Source organism: Adiantum capillus-veneris, chromosome 9, assembly GCF_014529385.1.
Source record: "Adiantum capillus-veneris isolate H3 chromosome 9, ASM1452938v2, whole genome shotgun sequence".
NCBI lineage: Eukaryota > Viridiplantae > Streptophyta > Polypodiopsida > Polypodiales > Pteridaceae > Adiantum > Adiantum capillus-veneris.
The window spans coordinates 8,146,072-8,161,817 of record NC_140939.1 but is presented as its reverse complement, the minus strand read 5'-3'; the positions used below and the strand labels follow the sequence as shown (position 1 = coordinate 8,161,817).

General features: G+C 44.6%; 1 protein-coding gene across 1 annotated transcript in view; it reads left to right on the top strand.

Annotated features, from left to right (window-relative positions):
* Positions 1-15,357, top strand: part of LOC147450101 (uncharacterized) — a 29,127-nt gene extending 13,770 nt beyond the window's left edge. Inside the window, exons 2-3 of the mRNA XM_086520650.1 lie at positions 14,054-14,208; positions 14,944-15,357. Coding sequence (XP_086376776.1) covers positions 14,054-14,208; positions 14,944-15,123 — 335 coding nt within the window. The 3' untranslated portion in view covers positions 15,124-15,357. The remainder of the gene's footprint in view (positions 1-14,053; positions 14,209-14,943) is intronic.
* Positions 15,358-15,746: the final 389 nt, after the last annotated feature.

The window sequence follows — 15,746 nt, the reverse complement described above, 5'->3', positions numbered from 1 at the left end:
CGTATATCTCATTCATATTCTTGCGTTAACCAAGAAGAAATAAAAAGCTTCTTAAATTTCAGTCATTTAACTGGCGCAATCTTGTTTAAAAGAAGCGTGGACCACCAAGTACGAGCATTCCTCTTAAAGTAAGAGGTAGCTCTCCGAATCTTGGAGTGCTCTGAATAGCGTCCTCCCGCGAAAGCGATGTCAAACTGCTGTATAAAAGACAAAGCCTTCAAAGCATCTGAGTATCCTGAAAAGTATCAAACTTGATCGAGTGGCCACCTTCCTTAAACTCTCAGACTTTCTTGCTTTTATCTTCGAGAAAGTCATACTGGTTGGCTTTGTAAAAATTCTTCTTGTTCACATAAAACTTTCCGTCATCGGAATCTGAGCTATCTGTAGACGAGTCCTCAGTAGAACTGTCAGTCTCTGGGCGAGATGTAGCCTTCTTTGCCTTTTTCTTGCCGTTTCCGAAGCCTTGTGTCTTGCTTCGCTTTTTGCTTTTTCTGTCTTCTTCGCTCGAGTCTGAAGAGCTAGAAGAACTGTCAGAAGAAGAAGAAAAACTGAGTAAGCCTTCAAACTTGACACACTTCTTCTGTTTCTTTGCCTTGTCAAAAGTTGATTGACGACCCAAATAACTTGGAAAGTCAGTGCTTTTCTTCTGCTTTTTGCCGTGCTTTTTGGCTTTCTTTTGCGCGTCAAAAAGCTGAGCAATCCGTGCATCAACCACGTTCTCCAGTTACTTCTCCGTATATTTCTTGGAGGCAGAAGGTTTCTTGAGAGCGGGTTTCGGGAGTGGTGTTGTGGTTCTCTGCCACTCCATCTGTACCTCTTCCAAAGAGGTCTGGTTCATATATTTTGCCATCTTCGGGTCCTTGGCAAAATTGAGCATCGTCTTTGTTGCATCGCCGATCAACTGGCGACGCTCCATCTCTCGCCGCTCCGCCTAAGTAGGCCAAGGCGGGCCATACTCGCTGCTGGAATCTTCGTTGTGATCCCTGCCCGCATCTCCAGATGCAGAGGGAGTCGACTGATCCTTGCGTGAAGCCATAGCTGCCGCGGAAAAAAAATTTGGGGATCGGATTTCCCGTAGAAGAGAAATCGGCCGTGTTCTGATACCACTGTAACAGACTTGGACACTCCAAGTCAAGAATCAACCGCGACAGCACCAAATAACCACTTCAAAACAAGTCACAGATCACAATAGATGTACACTAGCCCAGCGGAGTTCCGTGCCTAGAGATATTGGCCCCAAAGACTGGCGCCCCTTTCGGTATTTCTTTTTATATTAATCAAATCAAAGTACAAGAGAGTGGCTAGTGAAGGAGTACGAGCGGAAGTGCGACGCGAGAGAGAGTGCGAGAAGAAGAGCACGACGATATGGTGAACTCGCTCTATTGTAATGTGTAGAGCATAGTGAGTTCTTATTAGGTTTTTACAAAAGAATATGTGTACATACCTGGCGGCCCGCCCACTTACCTGGGCGAACACATTGGGCTTTATACCCCAACAACCTCCCACTTAAAGTCCAATGTGGTACTTTAAGTGTGAGAGAAGCTACTATACAAGCTAATATACAAGAGATGTAGAGAAGTGATGTACTACCCTACACCTAACTGCTTGCGAAAATGCGCAAAGCTCTCTGAGGGAAGTCCTTTTGTAAGTAGATCAGCAGGATTTTCTGTGGTGTCAACTTTGACAAGCTGAAGTTGCTTATCCTCGAGCATTTCCCTGATGAAATGATACTTCACATCCACATGCTTTGTCTTTGAGTGATAAACTGGATTGCGAGCCAATTGTATAGCACTTTGACTATCACAATATAACACAGGCATCTCTTCTTTGATTCCCAAATCTGTTACTAGTCGATTAAGCCAAATTGATTCTTTGAATGCCTCTGATGCTACAACATATTCAGCCTCTGTAGTAGACCGAGTAACACAATCTTGTAATCTAGAACGCCATGATACTGCTCCACCAGCCAATGTAAAGGCATACCCTGACGTAGACCTTCGGTTGTCTAAGTCACCTGCATAATCTGAGTCTGTAAAACCCTTTACACTTAGCTCCTGACTCCCATAGCATATACGCATACTCTTTGTAGCTTTCAGGTATCTCAATATTCCTTTCACTGCCTCCCAATGTTTCTTGCCTGGGTTTGACATGTATCGACTTACTACTCCCACTGCAAATGCAATGTCTGGGCGAGTAGCAATCATTGCATACATCAAACTACCCACTGCAGACGCATATGGAATCTTATCCATTTCAGCCTTTTCTTCCTCAGACACAGGACAATCTTGTTTGCTAAGTTTCACATATGGTGGCAATGGAACACTCAGTGCCCCTTTCCCTTCTCCATATTGAAACGTTGCAAAACCTTGTCAATATACTCTGTTTGAGATAACCAAATCAACTTCTTTGATCTGTCTCTCTCAATGCGCATACCAAGTATATGACTTGCCTCACCCATGTCTTTCATGTCAAACGATTTTGCCATCTTTGACTTCAAAGCTGAAATTTCTTCCAAGTGCTTGCCAGCAATCAACATGTCATCCACATACAAAATAAGGATCAGCCAACTGCCATCCTTAGCCTTCTTTGTATATAGACAGTGATCGAACTCACTACGTTTGTAGCCTTGAGAAAGCATAAACTTGTGGAATTTATGGTACCATGCCCTCGGTGATTGTTTTAAGCCATAAAGACTCTTTAACAACTGGCATACCCAATCTTCCTTGCCTTTCTCAACAAACCCTTCTGGCTGCTGCATGTAAATTTCCACATCTAAATCACCATGCAAGAACGCTTTCTTGACATCCATTTGGTGCAACACCAAATCTAATATGGCAACCAATGCAAGAAAGCATCTCAATGTAGTCATCTTGACCACCGGAGAGAAGACTTCCTCAAAGTCAATGCCTTGTTCTTGCTTAAAGCCCTTGGCAACAAGCCTTGCTTTGTACTTTGGCTGACTATCATGAGCGGTGATCTTATACCTGTAAACCCATTTACAAGGTAGAGCCTTTTTGCCCTGTGGTAATTTAACTAGCTTCCATGTCTTGTTTTTATGCAGAGCTGTCATCTCTGACTGCATGGCCAATTGTCAATTGCCAATTCCCGGAGTCCTTCATTTGCACTGCTTCCTTGTAACATGAAGGCTCATTGCAATCAGTCAACATGACATAGTTCATAGATGGAACAAACCTATCACGAGGTCGCGTGATACGTCCAGATCTACGCACAATAGGTGGCTCAGGCTCAGCCACAACCTGTGGTTCCACTCTATCCTGTCCTTGCTCCTCTTGAGCCCTGACATTTTGTCTTGCACGTGCAGGTCCATCTTCTTGGAAGACAACTCTTCTAATCTCCTCAACCCTCTCTGGTTTAGAATGATATTTGGATTCATTAAAGTGAACATCATTGCTGCGGACAACCTTTCTGGATTCAGGATCCCAAAGTCTGTACCCCATCTCACCAGAATTACCATAGCCTAGAAAGATGCACTTTTTACTCTTTGGCTGAAGTTTGTTCCTAAATTCCTTTGGAACGTGAGTATATGCCTCACAGCCAAAGACTCTGAGATGCTTGTATGAGGGCATTTTGCCTGACCATACCATCTCTGGCACTGAATCCTTCTGCAAAACCTTGCTAGGAGATCTATTTACAAGATGAACAGCTGTTGATACAGCTTCAGCCCAAAACCCATTTGGCAGCTGTGCATTAGACAACATACTTCTGACCTTCTCTTGTATGGTCCTATTCATCCTCTCAGCAACACCATTTTGAGGAGGATTGTAAGGAGCAGTAAGTTCACGTTTTATATCTTTTGACTCACAAAAGTCCTGAAAGGCCTTTGAAACATACTCTCCACCATTGTCAGTGCGTAAGCATTTAAGCTTCTTGCCACTCTGATTCTCCACAAGTGTCACAAACGTTTTGAAAACACTAAACGCTTCATCCTTGTGCTTGAGAAAGTGAACCCATACTTTCCTCGAGTAATCATCTATAAATGTCATAAAGTAAGAAGCTCCCCCTAGAGATAGGTTAGGCATAGGTCCATACAAATCACTATGAACAAGTGCCAACTGTGTATCTCTTCTACTGCTTCTATGCTTATGTGGCTGCTGTGTTTGCTTACCATACAGACAATGTTCACAGAATTCAAAATCATTAAATGAAAAGCCAGGCAAATAACCAGAACGAGACAAGATTTCCATTCCCTTCTTGGACATATGTCCTAACCGGCTATGCCACAAAGAAACGTTCGGCTGCTCGGTTACATTGATTACATTTTTAGAGACATTTGATACATAAATCATGTAAAGTCCTCCAGACTTTACTCCATGTGCTACTGTCATAGAACCCTTGGATATCTTCCACATGTTCTGTCCAAAAGTAGTGACGTAGCCAGCATCATCAAGTAAACCTGTGCAAATCAAGCTCTTTGTAATTGCGGGAACATGTCTCACATTCTTCAGCATGAAAGAAGAGCCATTGTGAAACTTCAATTGAACATCTCCAACACCTAAGATCTCACATGTCTGCCCATTGCCTAGCCGAACATGATCTTTAGTGGTCACATAAGAAGTAAACCACTCCTTGTTTGGAGACACATGAAGTGATGCCTCTGAGTCTATAATCCAGTCACTCAGTGCATTTCCATCAGATGCTGTAAGAAGAGCTGAGTCCATTGTATTCTTCAAGAAGTAGATGTCTCCTGACACTAGACTGTCATCCTCTGCAACAGTGTTTGTCACATTTATTTCTTGAATCTTCACTGAGGACTTGTTCTTCTCACCATGGTCTTCAGCTTTCTCTTTGCCTTTTTCTGCTTTCCATTCTCTGCAGTCTCTTTTCATGTGACCCTTCTTGCCACAATGGTAGCATTCTATGTCACTCTTGCCTTTAGCACTGCGGGACTTGCTACGAGACTGATTCCTCTTTCCACCTTTGTACTTTTCTTTAGTCCTTCCCCTGACAACTAAGGCTGTTCGTTTGCCTTTGTCCATTGTCTTTCTATTGGTTTCTTCAGTAAGCAGACTTCCTTCTACACCTGCTATGTTCAAACCATCTGGAGGTGCAGAATTACTCAAAGCTGTGCGAAAAGTGTCCCAACTTTCCGGCAATGTGATCAACAGGAACATAGCTCTAACAGGTTTATCAAACTTGACACCTTGAGCTGACAACTGACTATAGATTGTGTTGAACTCATTCAGATGATTGGACATAGGTGTCCCTTCTTTCATCTTCAAGTTAACAAGCTGCTTAAGCCAGTATACCTGTGAAGCTGCACTCTGCTTCTCATAAAGATCACTCAGCTTTAACCATGCTTGATAAGCCGACATCTCGTCTGCTACATTGAAGTAAACGCTTTCTGCCAAAGTCAGCGTAGAAAGTGCCAATTCATCCATTTCGCTCCATTCATCTTCGTCCATATCTTCTGGTTTTATCCCCTTGAGCTTTATAGGTTTTATCTGCTTCTTTTGTACCAACACGTGCCAAATCTGCTTCTTCCACAATGGGAAATTGGTTCCATCTAGCTTCTTGATATTGTAAAGAGCAGTGTCCTGTGATTCAGCCGTAGCTACGCTTCATAGTAGTTTACTTTTCTGGGAAAAATTCGGCAGAGTTTCCCCTGTAAACTGACCTCTGAACCAATATCAACCTGTCAAATGAACCAAGAAAGCTTCAGATTCTGCATAAATTTCGGCGCAGTCTCCTTTGTAAAATGGCTCTGGTGTACTAGAAAACAGACCAAAAAACAGCTCAAAAAACACCGTCTCTCTGACACTGTAAGCTGCGGGTACACCTGTCCTGCACCTGTACTGTCTCTCACTGTCCTGTAAGCATAGATTGCGACAATGCCTCAACGGCAGTAAAGCAAAGATGCAATCCCAACTGTCTAACTCACAGTCAATACATCCTAGCTGCCTATCTAAGGGTGCTCGAGGGATCGCTCCAAGACCTGTATCACCGAAAGGATCTCAACATTCGAGAATCCCCCAGCTCAATAAAACCTCACTCGACCCTCAACAAAGGCTGCAGTAAATCTGACAGTACATAGACTTCCCACAAAGTCATACATCCACAAATTTCCCACTGTATGCTGTAACCGCTGCGGCGGTTGTTTGCTGCGTGACTCACAGCCAGCAAACCCTCAACAGACATACATCATCTCTGACAATACATCCCATGTGGAAGTACCTGCAATGTCAGGATGAAATCTGGAATATCAAGCAGCAAACACAAGCTACCTGATGAACTAGTGGATGTCGCCTACAGTCTGTATGTAGATGCGCCCGTGTCGTATGTGACACGCCTCCAAGAACTGTGAGCCGTCCTTCGATGTGTAGACAGCCACAAATCAACACTCTGGGAGTGTCGATATCCTCAGCACCTGTAGTCGTAGGCCGAAAACCCCAAATTTGCAGAGCCGGATCTGCACCCGTCGAGACCACGTAGTCGAAAATGGCCTGTGCAGACCTTTGTCGAAGCCGAACGGTGGCCGAGATGACCTCAGAATGAAATTCTGACAACACCGAGCCCTTCGGGCTCACCCACGAGATTTGGGGCCGTGTCTTTGCTTGTCGAATTTCACTCCAATCTGAGTTGGTGACTCTAGCCTCCTGCAGTGCTGTCCCGAGCGTCAATCTGAGCTCTGATACCAGTTGAAGGAGTACGAGCGGAAGTGCGACGCGAGAGAGAGTGCGAGAAGAAGAGCACGACGATATGGTGAACTCGCTCTACTGTAATGTGTAGAGCATAGTGAGTTCTTATTAGGATTTTACAAAAGAATATGTGTACATACCTGGCAGCCCGCCCACTTACCTGGGCGACCACATTGGGCTTTATACCCCAACAGCTAGGGTTTCACTCTCAGACTCTGCGTCCAGATGCTCTGAGAAGTGAAGCCCTCACCACTAATTTAAAGGTTACAAGGGATGCCCAAAAGCAGAGCCCCAAAAGCTTAAAATCAAAAGCAATTGCTCTCTCTCTCTCTCTCACAGAGAGTCAAAACTTGAAAGCAAAAGCATTCTCTCTCTCTTTCTCATATTGTAGAGAAAAAGCAAAATTTACATCGCTCATCATTTTCACCAAAAAAAAAAAGCCTCCGCGATTTCCAAAAATTAGGGTTTGCAGGAATTTTAGGGTTTTTGGCAGAAATTAGGGTTTCTGTTGTCCGTAGCCACGTCATCACTTTGTGACAGTCAAAGCCTTGAAGAATGGAGACAACTTACAGATGTTGGCCGAGGGGCCTAAACCCTAAGAAGAACAAGTAATAGAAAAAGAAGTCCTACCAACTTATGGGGACCCGTTCGATGGGGCCCCAAGTGACATGAAGGATTAAAATAAAGCAGGGCCCGCACACACATAAAAACCGATGATGTGACAGATTTCCGAAAGTCACGCTGGTTGATGACGTGGCATGCTGTACGGATTTCCGCGTTTTGCGCTGGTTGATGACGTGGCAGGCTATACGGATTTCCGTGATTTACGTTGGCAGCTTTTGGCATTGCTTTTTGGACCAGAAGCTTTTGAGTTTTGAAGGCTTTTCACTATAACTGCTTTTCAGGCCAAGTGCCTTCAAATATGAGTTTAGGGCTCATTCTCTGGCATGCTTCCTGGAGAAGGTGCAGACTCTGGAGTACCGGCTTCTATTGGGTTGATGCAATATAAAGAAATACCGAAAGGGGCGCCAAGGTTTGGGGCCAATACTCTCTCGGGTGGAATTCCGCCACTCCATATCGCGTGTCGTCTCTCTCTCTCAGTTCAATTGTTAATGAAGTGCTAAAAGTCTGTCCAGTCTGTTCTTTTCTATTGGTACGTGGTGTCCGTCTTGTGACAGTGGTATCAGAGCATGAGGCGTGTGCTTTTCTAAAAGCATACCGGTCTTACAAAAGAGTAGACAGAGCTATTGGATTTTTATTCGAGGTATCTTCGCCCTCCAACCGAGACTGAAAGCATACTGGTCCTACAAAAGAGCAGATAGAGCTATTGGATTTTTATTCGAGGTATCATCGCTCTCCAACCCGGACCAATTAGCCACTCCCACCCTTACTTCATCGCCCATCGGGCGCTCCCGTCTTCACCGCTCATGTCTTACAGGGCATAAGCCATTAAGATCACTTGCAAGAGAAGGATCCAAGATTTGTTTCGAGCTGCTGTTTTTCTTAGAGACAGTACCATGCAGATGTTGATAGCTACCAAGTAGCATACTCCCAAGTACTTGGCAAGCTTTCAAGAAAATTTTTGCCCGAAGTTATATGGTTTCTGACATCTTCCTTCGGAGTGCAAGTTCTTGCAGAGTGGGGTATCTTGAAATGCTTGCCATGGAAACCCTAGCAGATTATAACTTGAAATTTATCGACATCTCTCAATAGATGTCTCTTCACGAGCAGATGACCTTGGAGGTTTAGTGGGATTGCTATCTTGGGATTACCATCGTTGCCAAAGAAACATTGTTTGTCCAAGAGCTGATGGACCATGCTATGCTCGGCTATGACCCTATGGAATGAACCTAACCCTAATTTTTTTGGTGCAGGTTTCAGGATGGAAAGTCAGTCGACTTTCGAGCTCGACTGATGTCGAGATTGCTTTTTAAGTTTGAATTTTGTTTGAGAATCTGTTTGAGAACTTGTTTGGTGATGATATTTGGAATTTGTTTGAAATGGATGCTATCTGTTTAAACCTCTCTTGGTGCCGATTTGAATTGTTTGACTCTGGTTTTAATACTGGTTTCAATGATCGGTGATTTTACTCCCGGGTGGAGAAGTGAGAAATACTGTCTTGGTATTGTTTGAACCTCGAAACGACGCAGGCCGATGCCTGTGGAGCGTTTCGTTGTATGTTTGAAAACCTCGGAACGACGCAGGCCGATGCTTGGGGAGCGTTTGGTTGTATGCTTGAATCTCCAAGCGACGCAGACTGCGGTCTGTGGAGTGTTTGGTTGTACAGTCCTCTAAGCTCATGGCCCTTACCTTTTTAGGTTATTTGCGGGGGGAGTGACGAGGTAGTCGTTGCGTAGCTTCATATCGCAGACCGTTTGTCTCGGGGGAGTGCTCAGCGACGCTGTTTGTTGTGTCTTGTAACATGCATACGTAAGCATTTGTGTTACATTGTGATGTGCCAATTACTGAATATTCGTAATTGGATGAGATTGCCTGGGTATGTAATGTTAGTGTGGAAGATGAGTACGGTTTGGGTGTGATGGCTAATTTTACTACGCCAGAATATCAGGAGTTCCGATCTGGATGAAAGGAGAAGCTAACTCCTTGATCAAAAGAGCAGAAAGGAGAAGCTAACTCCTTAATAAAAAGAGCAAACTGATTGTCCCTCGAAATGACCCTCGGAAATTTTTGGGCTAACTTGAGTTGTTTTGCAGATATGCTGTAATCGCGGACGATTGCTCTCTTTCAAGAAGGGGAGATGTAACAAATTGCTGACGTGTCAAAGCCTTGAAGAATGGAGCCAACTTACAGATGTTGGCCGAGGGACCTAAACCCTATGAAGAACAAGTAACAGTAGAAGAAGTCCTACCAACTTATGGGGACCCCGTTCGATGGGGCCCCAAGTGACATAAAGAATTAAAATAAAGCAGGACCCGCACACCAAAAATAAAATAAAATTTGATGACGTGGCAAATTTTTGAAAATACGTTGACTGATGACGTGGCATGTTGTACGGATTTCCGTGTTTTGCGTTGGCTGATGACGTGGCAAGCTGTACAGATTTCCGTGATTTACGCTGGCAGCTTTTGGCATTGCTTTTTGGACGAGAAGCTTTTGAGTTTTAAAGGCTTTTCACTGTAACTGCTTTTCAAGCCAAGGGCCTTTAAATATGAGGTTAGGGCTCATTCTCTAGCATGCTTCCTGGAGAAGGTGCAAAGTCTAGAGTCCCGGCTTGTATTGGGTTGATGCAATATAAAGAAATACCGAAAGGGGCGCCAAGGTTTGGGGCCAATACTCTCTGGAGTGGAAATCCGCCACTCCGTGTCGCGTGTCATCTCTCTCTCAGTTCAATTGTTAATGAAGTGCTAAAAGTCTGTTCAGTCTGTTCTTTTCTATTGGCATGTGGTGCCCGTCTTGTGACAAGATCTCCTTGTACACAAGCTCCTAGTGTGAACCCGCCACCATACGGGCACTACCACCACTTGCAGGCAATCAACGTCATGTAGGGTGTCTACACGGCAGGGAGGGGGAGAGATTGCTATGCAAGAGAGAGAGAGAGAGAGAGAGAGAGAGAGAGAGAGAGAGAGAGAGAGAGAGAGAGAGAGAGAGAGAGAGAGAGAGAGAGAGAGAGAGAGAAAGAAATGAAATGAAACAAAATGTTATATTAACGCTTTAAATGGCCAAAATGACCTATGAGACTACAAAATGGTGAATCTAATATCATGTCTGGGTACAAAAGAACTAGAACAAAGATACTAGATTCAGAAGCACCATATGTGCGAGAGCCATATTCGGCATTTTTGGTATGCTAGTTTTGGTACTATAGGTGCCGAGGGAGGAGTGATCAGTGGCTCACCATACGCTTTCAAGGCGAGAAGGTTTACTTGTTGAAGTCTATGCTTCCAACAATGCTAGGGCTTGCGCAACGTTTTTTTAACTTTTTGTTGGATCTTCTTGTTCTCTTGTATAGGAATTTCTATGGTCAAGCAGAGATGGTCAGCTACACCTGCCAAGGTTGCTTGATCAATCATCACTCTACCCACCTCTAGGGTCTTCTCAGGTTTATAGATCCTGCTTAGCAGAGTCACATTGTCCGTGGCCTCTTCGTGGTTGTTAAGCCTTGGAGGGAGATTTTTATGACTAGGATGGAGGCTTGAGTTCTCCTCTGTATAACAGGGAACGGGCGGAACGTAGCCCAAACGTCCAAAAACGGTGTTTCGGACGAATCCCGTTCCCGAAACGGAGTCGAGAACGGAACACCGTTCCGAAACAAGGTGTAACTGGAACGGGGGGGGGAACAGGGTGGAACCTGAGGTGGAATGGCGGAACGGGCAAAAGTAGGCATTTGGGGGCAGATTTGGGGCTGTTTGAGGGACATATTTGGGGCAGTTTGAGGGTAGGTTTGGGGGCCAATTTTGGGGTTGTTTAGGAGTCGATTTGGGACTAAGCCGAATGGAGGTAATCAAGTCTTACTTTAGTCAACCGTTCCGGCCCTGTTCCCGTTTCAAGCTCCCCTCCTCCTGTCCCGTTCCGGACCCTCCTATTCGCATTCTGGGTAACTATGGTTCTCCTGGCGGGTAGCGTGTAGCGCCTAGAGACTCTATGGATTTTCACAGAGATGCACAGGGTCAACTTGAGCCGAGGACGAGAGGACTGCCTTGAGCTTGTTGAGGGCGTGGAAGAGTGTCACGTGACACATCCAACCCTATGTGTCCGTGAACAAGCTACTTCATGACATGGGTTTAGTTTAGTTCAGTCAACCTAGATTAGGAAGTGAGCTGGCACTTTTGTGAGTCTGTTTGCAGACCGTGCATGTCCAGACACTTAGAGTAGATGCATATCCTCTGGTTGCACACAGCATGATCATCAGATTTCCATCAGAACTCATCAGGAGCATTTTTACAGTGCATAGACCTATTTTCCCTATTTTTGACATTTTTCACTTACTATTTTAAGTAACTTTTGTTGGGAACTAGGTAGGGCAAATTTACTAAGTTTGTATATATAGAAACCTAGCGCTAGCACTTTCTGGCAGAAGAGGCAGCAGGAGCTCCGGTTCAACAGGCACCTTCTCAACGGGACCCCCAAGACCAACCTAGCGTTTTTACCTAACAGCAGAGCCTAGCGTTTTCATTCCCAGATCAGCCTTGGCGTTTTTGCACAGTAGACCAGCCCGATAGTAGAAAAACAGCAGCACCAAGCCTAGCGTTTTTGCATGGCAGAAAAGCCCTCGTGTTTGGCATTGTAGATCAGCCCCGGCATTAGCAGAAGCATCAGATCCATAGCGTTTTTGCATCAGAGACAGAAATCATCCATAGCGTTTTTGCATCAACAAAGCAACTCAGCGTTTTGCAGATTCATCGCGATAGGACCTCAGTTAGCATCAGCGTTTTCAGTTTTCAGCAGTTAGACTCCGCAGTAGAACCCCCGAACCTCGCAGATCTCACCTTCCCGCAGCAGATCCTCGCCACACGGTCAGATCCCGCGAAGTTTGTAGTTTCAGCCCGGAAAACACAGATTTCAGCATTTGTGTTTTCAGCGCGTCGTCGTTGCATCGTCGTAATCGCCGTCGTCACCAACATAGAGTCAGAATTCGGCAGATAAAGATTTGCAGATTTCAGCCCGTCTCGTCGTCATCCTCATCATCGTCGACATTGTCGGCAAGTTGATTACATTGTAGAGATTTGCGCAATCAATAGTAGACCGTTCTCGCCATAGAGAGTGGGGCCTTCGGAGGAGGGTTTTGACAACATTCTGGTGTCGTATTCTTCTCTCTATCTCTCAGTCTCATGCCCCTTCATTCATAGTGTTCATCACTTTGTTTGTGTCCATTGCACTCTCTCACTAAAGGAACGGAAGGCTCTCCCTTCCGTAAGTAAAAGGAACCTTGAGCACAGTTCGGAGCACTCATTTTGAGCAAAGTTCAACATTCACTTCCACTACACCTTACAAAGAGACTACGACCTGGCCTATTTCAACGACGGCCCTCTTGCTTGGAGAAGAGACTTCACCTGCCATTGATTTGCAATTCCTTGCTACGCAGTGAAAATGGCCATACATTAGGCAGTAGGCCATATATGGCTTGGGGTCCCATGGGAGCTGGACTTGCACAGAATTACAGGGAGGGGGTTTGCTTTTGCAGCATTCTGAGGATTGTACAGGTGGACAGATTGATCCTCAATCGGGGAGGATTAGCTATATGGCATGAAATGCAGGCAGCACTCCCTATAGATTGGCATACACCCTTTGAGCTTTGGGCCCTAGTGTGGATGGGAGGTTTCAACACAGAGAGAGGTGCTGATTGCAATCAGCCTGTACAGACGAGGGAGAGTGCTTCTTCGTTGAAGTGCAAGAGGAGGGTCAGCTCACTCGCGTTCATTGCCAATCAGCCCTAGTCTTTAAGTGCACTTTTTCAGGATTAGAGTAGTAGCAGCAGCAGTGCGGAGTAGCTCCTTGATGCTGAGGAGGCAGTCAGAGGAAACTGGGAGGTTTCAACGCAGAGAGAGGTCATTGAAGTGCAAGAGGAGGGTCAGCTCACTCGCGTTCATTGCCAATCAGCCCTAGTCTTTAAGTGCACTTTTTCAGGACTAGAGTAGTAGCAGCGGCAGTGCAGAGTAGCTCCTTGATGCTGAGGAGGCAGTTAGAGGAAACTGGAGGTTGTGACCTAGCTACTGTGGGACCCCGAAAAGTGGCTGTGGCTGGATCCTTTTGCCTCTCTCGACCACCCGAGGGTGCCTTTTTGACCAGTCACATATTTCAAGTTCGAATGACATTACAATTTGAAATTCAGTTGCATAAAATTAGCATCTTATGAAATCTATAAATGACTAAGCTCTTTAGGAGGGACTCTCCACAATGAAACATGAGCCGGGATCCCAACCTTAACCAGCATTGTCTAACAAGTTGCTCGCCTCTCAACATAGCGTTTGCACGGCTAATTCAGTTGCTGCTTGAAAACTCTAATTTTAAATCTTTAAAGGAACTAAATGCTCAAATAACTGAATCTTTACAAGCAAATACCACTTCTCGACATCGTGTTTGTACGGCTAATTTAGAAAACTCTAATTTTTTTTGAAGAAACTAAATGCTCGAATAACTGAATACTTAGAAGCAAATACCACTTCTAGCAACTTAGAAGCTTCAAAAATAGCTTCTATTGGGCAGGACCCTAACTGCAAATACATTGGCGATGTTCTCTTCTGTCAAGATGATGGCCGGTGTGTATCTTAGTAGAGACTGGGCAGTTGCAGGCGGCTATCTCGAACCTTATATAAGTCATATTTTTTTGGGACTGGGCTTTTTGTGGTTGACATGGAGCATGCTGATCTTTTTTTCTGATGTTCTACATCGTAAGTGCCACTTAATTAGGAAGCTCAAAAATTGTTTGCCATCCCCAGGAGATGATGAGAGCAAGGAGGTGTTAGATGCCTTCTTTCTCGGCAAGGCCTTTGCAGAGGCAGTAACAGAAAGGCTGGGAACAGTTGTGGGGGAGTTATTGAGTGATGTCGGGCGGTGGCAAGCAGAGCAGCAAAAGCAAGTTCGCGATTTTCAGGTATAGACGTCAAACAACTCCACTTTCTTCTTATTATGTGATTCAGTACCTATGCACATTTTCATGCTTGTTTGAGACGTTTTAGAGCTGAACACTGAAGCTTTTTTGGGTCTCAGTGTTTATCAAGTTTCTAGCCCAGTTGAAGGTCCAAAGAGCATTTATGTAGCGTGCACTAGTTACAGGAGGGTAATGATACTTCGAAAATGCAACAAAATATGCCGCCTTTCCTATGCTTTTCCCTCGTCAAGCCAATGAAACGGGACTCTGTTTGCCTTCCATCATTAGGCACAGGTGGACTTTTAACCCTATCTCACAGATCGTAAGTTACTAAGAAAAAGAAAAAAACGGTCCTTTATCTGAGGAAGCTCTTCTCATGTTTATTTTGTAAAGATTAAACTCTAGGCTAAAATAACGTCTTCTATTTTTTATCGTACACAACATCGACAGTATGTTATAAATTTTGAAGTTTGATTGGTACCGCACGTCTTCATACGTGTACTGATGGTACGTGATTGTACATGTCAATAACTGGAGGCAAGGATGGGGCCTGTTACCTGCCTACATCACAAAAAATGGGTTAGATTTGTGGAAGGCGAGTATCAGGAGCTCTACCCACATGTTATAGATTTCCAATTATAGATGTGCGGATGCTTTTCATTTTCCTCTGTGTCATGGCCATGTTTTGAGGGAGTACGATTTTCTTGGGAAAAATGTTGACCATGATTTCATATCCAGGATGAAGTGCAGGAGAGGGCCAAGAAAGCAAGAGTCAAGGCCCTCCAGGAAGCTCGAAGTGTGGACCGAAAGGAAGTGAAAAGCGTCTCACAAAATGGAGCTTCTTTACCAGCAGGCAGGGATGATAAAGCAGTGCCTTTGAAAAGGCCTGATACCCCTCAAGATTCAACTTCTTTATGATGTCTGATCACCCACAATTTGAAACTTTTGAGACATTTTTTTCTGTCCATATGTAAGTAATTGTGCATGTTGGGGGCTTGCTGTCAACAATGCTTATGCTGTTTTGAATCCGTTTAGGAGGCATGAATGTGTTGAATGCACTCCTCTTCACATCCTGCTAGGCATTCAGGGTCCTATGTTGTTGCATGCAGATTTGTAAGTCATTATGGTCACTATGGCATTAGATGTTGAATCTCTCTCTCTCTCTCTCTCTCTCTCTCTCTCTCTCTCTCTCTCTCTCTTTCTGTCACCAGCCAGTGGCAATTCCATTTTTGTTTATTTTCTCTTTCTTTGGAGAATTTCGTTTGTTTTACCTTTTGGAAACACCCCTCTAGAAATCTAACTGCCCTGCTTGCATAGCCATGTGGAACTGTTCAGAGAGAGTCCAGGCTTGAGGGCTAAAGAGCACTAAGGTTGGACAAGGACTATGGTTAGCCAAAGTGGGGTCATTGGCCAGCCAAAGCGGAATCCTTTGCTACATAGGCTACATTTCAGTTATGGGTGTGGCTGCAGTGTACAAAGAGGGTCAGATGACCTAGAAGAATGTAATGGCAGAAACTCCTAAATTTTAGGGATTGCTATTT